The sequence below is a fragment of the Vombatus ursinus genome, unplaced genomic scaffold (assembly GCF_900497805.2).
Source record: "Vombatus ursinus unplaced genomic scaffold, bare-nosed wombat genome assembly UNPS02014798.1, whole genome shotgun sequence".
NCBI lineage: Eukaryota > Metazoa > Chordata > Mammalia > Diprotodontia > Vombatidae > Vombatus > Vombatus ursinus.
The window spans coordinates 64,555,213-64,564,236 of NW_020954576.1; the positions used below are offsets into that span (position 1 = coordinate 64,555,213).

At 35.9% G+C, this 9,024-nt stretch overlaps 1 protein-coding gene across 1 annotated transcript in view; it reads right to left on the reverse strand.

Annotated features, from left to right (window-relative positions):
• Positions 1–5,439: 5,439 nt before the first annotated feature.
• Positions 5,440–9,024, reverse strand: part of LOC114049974 (mitochondrial import receptor subunit TOM20 homolog) — an 18,849-nt gene continuing 15,264 nt past the window's right edge. Inside the window, exons 4-5 of the mRNA XM_027871468.1 lie at positions 7,483–7,625; positions 5,440–5,532 (exon numbers count right to left, since the gene is read on the reverse strand). Coding sequence (XP_027727269.1) covers positions 5,488–5,532; positions 7,483–7,625 — 188 coding nt within the window. The 3' untranslated portion in view covers positions 5,440–5,487. The remainder of the gene's footprint in view (positions 5,533–7,482; positions 7,626–9,024) is intronic.

Genomic DNA, 9,024 nt, shown 5'->3' on the forward strand with positions numbered 1-9,024 from the left:
TGTTTGGCACTACAATCCTGTCAGACCTCACCTTTTTTCCTTTCCAGTCTTCTCATCCTTTATTCTCCTCTATAAACTCTGTAATTCAGATAAATGGCCCATTTGCTATTCATCATACACATTTCAACTACAGGCCTTTGAAATGTCTCTTTGGCTGAATTTTTTTCCTTCCTTACTCCTACTCCTTGGCTTCTCCTTCATTCTTACTCAAGTCTAAACTAAAATCTCATCTTCTGCAAGAGAGCATTCCCAGTCATTTCCATTTCTAGTGTTTTTCATCTGAGAATACCTTCTGAGTTACTTTTTATGTACATGGTTTCGTACACCATGTCTCCATCAGTGGGGCAGTTAGCTGGCACAGTGGATAGAGTGCAGGCCTGGAGTCAGGAAGATTCATGTTCCTGAATTCAAATCTGGCCTCAGACACTGTGTGACCCTAGGCAAGTCTCTTCACAGTTAGCCTCAGTTTCCTCATCTGTAAAATGAGTTGAAGGAAAGGGCAAACCACCAACAAAATCCCAAATGGGATCATTAAGAGTTGGACACAACTGAAAAACGAACTTAACGTAAACTCCTTCAGTGAGTCTTTTGAGAGCAAGTGTAATGTTTTTGCCTTTCTTTATATCCCCAGCATTTAGCATAATACCCAGTGGTGTGAAGAAAACAGAGTGTATTGACTGACATAGGAAACAAAGTCAATGCCAGTTGGAGAAGTGTGGGTGAGAAAGTAACAATAGTTCGACCTGTGCTTTTTAGAAAAACCACTTTAGCGGCTGAGTGAATAGATTGGTATAGGAAGAGATGTCAAGGCAGTGAGGCCAATTAGAAGGTTATTGTAAGTCTAGGGTGGGTAGTGATGAGCTGTACTAGGATGGTTGTATTAATATCCTGTTGGATCCCGAATCTGTCCTCTGTTGTGCTGGCTATCCCTCCCAGCTGTTGTCTGCAAATTCGATGAACACACCTTTAATACCTTTATCCCAGTCAATACTAAATATGAAACAGCTCAGGCCAAACAGATTCCTAAGGCACTCATGACATTGAACAATTAAGAACTAGTCTTTGTTTTTGCTTTTTGGTGAGGCAATCATGGTTAAGTGACTTGTCCAGAGTCACACAGCTAGTAAGTGTCAAGTGTCTGAGACTGGATTTGAACTCAGGTCCTCCTGACTCCAAGGCCGGGGCTTTATCCACTGCTCCACCTAGCAGCCTGTATTTTTTCTAATAACTTAAAATCTCATCAAATATTACTGACATTAGTATTACAGCCTATAAGAATTATCAATATTCTACTACCTAGCAAAGACTAATGACCAGCAGTTGTGGGACAACAAAAACAGGTAAGATTTAAAATATATACATATATATATATATTCATTCAAGCTCAAAAATATTGAAATAGAAGTATCTTTGTTCAATCATTTTTCAGTTGTGTCCAACTCTTCGTGACCTCACATGAGGTTTTCTTGGCAAAGATACTGGAATGGTTTGTCATTTCCTTCTCCAGCTCATTTTACAGATGAGGAAACTAAGGCAAATACAGTAAAGTGACTTGCCCAGGGTCACAAAGCTAATGTCTGAGGCTAAATCTGAACTCATGGAGAAGAATCTTCCTAACTCCAGGCCTGGCACTCTGTCCACTATGCCACCTAGCTGCCCCTAAATAGAGCTTTACTGTAACTTAAAGTAAGTATTTCTGATTATTGAGTTAAATACATGTTTCATCCTTATTAATCTTTAGTACATAAATTCACTCCTGTTTTCCTAAGTCAGATAAACTGAACACAATGTTTTGTGCTTGCAGCTTATTTGCCCTAATTTAAGGACCTATCTCAGAAATTGTTCACCGGCGTTTTAGTTTCTAATAACCAAACTGCTTTTCTTGTCACCACTTTCTCAGACCAAGTCTAGTCTGGACACTTACAAGCAGGGCACAGCCCGGCGGGCAACAAGGGATCCAGTTCTAGATGCTAGCTCAGCTCTTTGGCACGGGCCATTGGAGACAAGGCTATCAAGGAGAGGTAATGGGGCCGGGAGCTGAACAAGCACCATGAAGACAGGATGACTTCTCCAAGGACTAGGGTTTGAAACCTAACCTTCAATATCCAAACCCATTTTACAAGATCATTGACCCTCTGACATAAAGTCCTCTGACACTGGTCTCTTCTTCCCTCAGCAGCAAGTAGCCACGGAATCTTCAAATTCCTGCAGGGATCCAAAAGCCTCAGCATTAATCAGGCTCTAAATTTTTTTCTCTAATGTTTTAAGCTCCTTGAAAGTTTACCTCTTAACTTTGTTTCCTCTATACCTAGAATAGACAAGGACAAGTAACATGCACTTATTTGTTACAGATGAGGAAACCAAAACTAACAGAGTTAACTTTGACTCATGTTCACACAGGTAGTCTAGAGCCTTCCAACATTCACATTACAAAGACAATTCTGCAAACATAATGAGGCCCACAGATTTTCTCCAAGCCCTTTAATATTTCACTTTTTAACAGCTTGAGGCACAAGCAACATTAAAAAAATTCATCTTTTATAAGATTGAAAGTTCTGTATAGTGCTTGTTTATGTAATATACCAACATTCTTGAAATTTCTGTAACATTTTATATTCTGAGCAACACCCTTGTCCACAGGTTGAATAATGTAACAAAAACAGGCATGATGATGGTAAAAATCATGTGTCCAAAATGTTCCTGATGCTTTGCACCAAGTATGAAATTATTTAACAGATCAAAAATATTTGTCCATACAAAGAAACCTGTCTACCTGTGAAAGTTCATGACTTTTCACTTCCAAAGGTTTTATCAAGTGTGTACACAATTTGTTCTTTTCTTAAAGGGGGCTGGCAGGGAATAGGAAAGGGGCACATTTAATTCACTTGAACATAACAGGCTTTGACATTACCAAAATGGACTGGGGTTTCATAAAAGATAAAATCCTTTAGAAAGAGAACATGAACCAGTCCTACAAGTTGACATCTAAAAAATTCAAAACACTATTCTCTACCTTCAAGATCAATTATTTTTTGAAGATATTTAGTTTTCTGATGCTACATGTAACTAGCATTAAATTTGTACTTGCCCTCCAAAATACAATTATAATTTGCTAAAAAAAAATTCACTTTTCATTCTTTTGATGAACAATAAACAATAAGGAAAATATTCCCCCATCAGTTCACTAAAATATTTCTCATAAGGGCCCAATTTAACATATACTTTTTAGGATCAGAAATAGCCAAGTGCAAATGACTGTTTTTACTGGGTGGGCCTTGATGTCACAAGGATAATCTTTTGCTTTCCTGTATCCAAGTTTATTCCATTCTTGCCATCTTTCTTTCACTTATGGGTGTTTGGATGGTTTGTAACACAGCGTTGGTTTTCTAGTCCAGATCCTTGATTTCATCAGTGTAAGAAACTCCTGCTACAGAAACTCCACCACTACGGATCAGCAACTTTTCTGTAACTTAGAATTTCTCCAAGATTTTTTTTCTTTCCCTTCAATGTTTAAGTGGTCTGCTCCACTCTGTAAATTTCTGTGATGCTTCATTTCTTCCAAAGAAGCTTGCACTTCGGTATTTCCTTGTCTTAGCTCTCAGTGTCTACCTTCTTCCTCTAACTATCTACAGCCTAGTTACAACACTTGTTTAATATGCTCACAGCAGAAAGCCTGAGGAGCTCCACAAAAGCCTTATTCCCCTTGGCAGAATGGCCTCCCCTTCTCCCCCATTTTTAGTCACCAAATCATTATTTTAAGGCTCTCAGTTCTTAAGATTATAAAACTAGAGGAGATTGTAGAACAAGATTTCAATGCTACTGAACAGAACACATGACTTTTTTTTTTTTGGCTAGGCAATGGGGTTAAGTGGCTTGCCCATGGTCACACATCTAGGAGTGTTGTGTCTGAGGCCAGATTTGAACTCAGGTCCTTCTGACTCCAGGGCCAGTGCTCTATCCACTGCACCACCTAGGTGCCCCAACATGATTTTTTTTAAAGAAAAGTTTTATAAACAGGTCGTAGCAAATCATTGGGGCCACTCTATAGTTCAGAAAGACTTAAGATAGTGTTTAGACTAGAATGTCCCAATATGTACCAGATGCTAGGCTTTAGTTTTCCAACTGGTTTGCCTACAGAAAAAGATTGATCAGCCCAATCCCTCCAAGAAAAAGTCTTCATCCATGATGTCAAACCCTGATGTTTCAATGTTCAAGAAAGTAAAAACAACAACAACAACAAAGATTTGAAGGTGTAGAGGAGGAGAAATGAATGAAGACCATGGCGAAAAGTGCAAGGAAGTAAGGGTAAGTTAAACTTACTCTAAAATATATCAGGGTTGGAAGCGACTTCACCTTAGAAATCATCTAATCCAACACATAACTGAAAAGGAGTTCCAAAAAGGTCATACAGTCTCCAATTTGAAGACCTTCAATGATGGGGAATTCACAGTATTTTGACATAAATGTACTAGTCTACTTTTGGATAGTCAACTGTCAGAAAATTTTTCTTCACTACTGATTTTTAAATTAAAAAGAAAAACTCATCAGGGTAATAGTAATAGGCCAAGGAAACCATTTTGGAATATGTAATTAATATTTGTGACTGGTAAGACAAACATGTATGGAAAACACACCATAACTAAGTGGCTTTGACGATGAAGAAGATAATCATAGAGCTGAAAAGAACTCAGATTACTTAATACAAATCTCTCATTTTCAGCAGTTCTGTGATAAAGGAGTCTGTCCTACACAACCATAGCTGTTAGTGACAGAACAGAACTAGAACAGGTTTCTTGACTGTTACTAGGTTCAGTGCTCTTTCCAATAACTCTGATTTGCAAGATAACTATCTAGGACTCATATGCTTGTTTTAAATAAAATAATTTTCAAGGGTTTTTTTGGTTGTTGATAGCTGTTGTCTTATACACCAAAAATATCTCCTAAATGTATCCATGATTATCTTTATAAATAGGAAATACTTCACATCCAGTGAATTTCACAGCTTGTTAGCTTCGGTAAATTAAAAAAAAAAAGAAGTCAGTTTTCTACTATATTACAAAATTTACTAAGATAAACCAAATCCACCCATTAGCTCTCTAACATGGAGTGCAGAATTCTTTTTATTGCCTTAACTTTTATTTTTCAAAAAATGAGCACTGGGTATTTTTTTTAACATGTAGTAGTGTCATGTCATATGTATCTTGCAACTGCATATTTTAGTAACAAATGAAATTAGTATTATTTAGATAATTCATAGTGTATTTATAAAATGAAATTTTTTTTATCAAAATACACTTCTCACTAAGATAAATAAATAAAATCCAAGCAAACTCACCTACACAAAGTTAGAATCAACTTTGGTAGATTTCAGTGTAATACATAGTCCATAACTAGCATGTTTGCCCTTTCCCCCCATTGCTGCTCATCTTCTGGGCTAAGAATTATTTAAAAATTTTTTATTAAGATTTTATTATGTTGACATGTTTCTCATTCCACATCATCTTCGGCCAAACTCTGTACACTCACAATTCTCTATGGAGGAAAAAAAAAGGAAATATATATAGATTTCATACAAAAAACATTAAGCCCACCTACATACAAGAAAAATACATTGCTAATCCAGGCATTTGGAAATTGTACCTTACTGGCCAATTCCCCTTATTATTTTTAAAATATGATATGGTATTTCATAGTTACAGCCAAGTAGAAAGGTGACCAAATTAGACCTATTTCCATTTGAAAATGCAATACAAAGTCTACCAATACATGGCAGCTTTTGTACTTTGTAACCCACAGAATTAACATGCCATTATTTAAACTAAAACAAAGGGGAGGTGGAAAATGGGACCCTATATTCTTCTCTCCCTGGTAAACAAAACAAGACTACTGATCAAGACTTTCAGAACAATTCACCCCGAAATCATTCCTACTTCAAAGGAATGCAGGCTCACCATAAAAAGCCCAAGCACTGCAGCATGATTATAACAAGGTATCAATGTCTGAAACACTTATATAGCCTGGTCATCACAGGTTATAACTTCATCCCCTACACAGGCCAATATTTACACAAAGAAATTTAGTTTTCACTCTATACTAAGTTTTCAATACTGTTCAAGAGACAAAAATAAAGACTATTTCATACGGGAATGATACCATTAGGCATAAGTAATTCAAAGAACCAAATGAAATCAGTATGCCTTCAATAACAGAGGCTAAAATTTAGTTTAAGAAGATTCAAAGAATTCTTACAGAAATTCTAATGTACTTGTGGGCTCTTGGTTTTGCTTTACTTTACTCTTTCTCCCCCTTGTGCAAACTGCAAGTGCCTCATGGTAAGTATTCATAAATTCTTCTTCTAGTGTGGTAATAGTGGGGCAAGAGATCAGGCACATGCACTGTTGCCACTACAAAAATCAATTTTTTGTACATTTAACTTCTGACACTCTATAAAATCTTCTATGGGCAAGGTCTAAATCCTAGTTTTGGGGTCCTCTATTCAATGGAATTTTTTGTTCCCTCAGTCCTGTTTGTTCCCCAGCTCCTATTCCCACTAAGTATCAAAATCCAGCTAGGAAAGATGATCTTCCTGAAGGGTCATTGAGAAGGTACTTATAAGACTGTGTACTGATGATCTCTTCCTACTTCCTCCATCACGTCTTACATATTATTTATCACTACCAAGCAAAAGCTACTTAGGAATTTAAAAGGTTGACTTTTATGTTTCACGACATGTCATCTTCCAAATACAAAATGTGTACTCTCTTAAAAAAAAAAATTCTTTAGGTTTCTGGAGGAGAATATAATACTGTTATCACTAGCGACTCTAACATATGCATAACTTATACTCCAAGTCTTGGAGTGGTATCACTACGACATACCCTCATTAGTGTAAAACCTATCAATGATAGCTGACCCTATAAGTTCATGTCCTAAAAGTCAGAGGGGGTATTTGTTGATACAACAAAGGCATGCCAGTTCTAAATAAACAGGGGCTATAACTTTCAGCATATCACTTGTCAAGACAGGGAAGTTTATAGAGACAGCCCAATATAACTTTATGTTAAAAACAAACAAACAAAAACAACAAAATTTATGGGATATGAGCATTTTTAAAGGTTAATGATCTTCAAGGATCATTCTCTCTAGTAACTAAACCATTAGGTTGAGTCAACTCAGTATGACAAAGTTTATAGTACCCAGTGGCGGTAACTATTACGTATTAACAAGAAAATTTCATAATCTTATTATTCACTATATAGCTTTATGTAATATAATATTATTCCACATTATTATTATCCTAATTGGATCTGAGATATATATGCCTGCAATACTATTTCAAATTTATGGCTGAATTTTATTATTTAACTAGGTTTAATAGGAAAGCATTTAAAAGTTCACATTCCAAAATGATCAAATTTAATTTTCAGATTCTAAATAACTACCATTTTCCCCATTACTGCAGAAAATTCCATTTTTTTTTACCTGGCTAATTGTTGGCAGCTTAGTCAGAAGCATCTGGAACACTGGTGATGGAAGAGTCTGCTGTAAAACTTGCAACAACTGCTGTGGCTGCCCACATACCGCAATGGCATTTGTCAAGTGGTCAACACCCTTTTCATATTCACCTATAAAGGAATTCTTTAATGTAAATGCTTTTATGGAACCTACAAAGTCTTTTCCTTTAATTATAAACTTCATATATAAAGCACTTATTGCTATACTTTAAGTAGAACTCTTTTCTAAGACCTCATTCTTCATAAAATTCTATTATAATAAACCTCATGGGACAACATTATCCTAATTCTTTGAATATAGTGAAACTCTGTTATATCAATTATATTTTGAAACAAGTTGGCAATTAGGAGGGACTAAGAAGTATGTTTGTTATCTAGAGATTGCTATCTGATGTGATGAAATTTGTCTCAACAGTTAAACTTAATAATTAAAACCAGAGTATAAACAGTATTCGAATTATAAATTTTAAAAATAAATTTTAATTATTTTTAAGTACTTAGTAAAACTTATCTGATAGCGGTTCATGGGAGGGGGCTGTTTTAAACAATAATTTAAGAAAAATTAATTAAATTATTCCATATTATAATAATGTATATTAATACATAATAAATGTCAATTGCATAATGTATATGTAACTTCTGAAGTGCTTAAAAACTTATGCCAACATACCTCATTCCATTTTTCCCCCCTGTTAATTCCCCTACCATAACTTTTTTTTTAGGCAATTGGGGTTAAGTGACTTGCCCAGGGTCACACAGCTAGTAAGTGTCAAGTGTTTGGTCTGAGGCCAGATTTGAACTCAGGTCCTCCTGACTTCAGGGCTGGTGCTCTATCCACTGCACCACCAAGCTGCCCCACTCTACCATAACTTTTCATGGCAGACTAATCTCACTTTCTCTTATAGATTTAAGAGTGGGAAAAGACCTTGGAAATGTAGTCAAACATCTTTATGTTACAGATGAAGAAACTAAGTCCCAAAAGAGTTAATTACTTGCCATGGGTCTCACAGCTACTAAGTGTCTGAAGCGGAAGTCAAATTGGGGTCTTCCAGAAGTCTATCCATTATATTAAACTCTCAAAAGAGAAGTACTGTAGACGTATTTTAGCTAGATCATAGCAAAGCATTCAACAAAAGCCATGCTCTCATATCTCTGAGAGATTAAGTGGACCAGATAATACAGAATGGATAATGTAGTTGTATCAGAATTGGCCTAAATGGTCAGACCCAAAGAGCAATCACTGGTGGCTTAATGTTAACTTTGTTAGTTATTCTCTAGTACTAGAAGTCAGGAAGGCCTAAAGATCAAACTCTCACCTCAGAAACTTTATAGTTGTGTGACCTCAGGCAATTCACCTAAATTTCTCATGATGACCTCACCTCGTTAGGCCCTTCCACCTCTAAATTAATGATCCTACAAATGTGCCAGGAATTTGTGCTTGGTCTTATGCTAGTTAGTATTTTCATCAATGGCTAGCATAGTCACAGAATGTATTTATTAAAAAATTTAA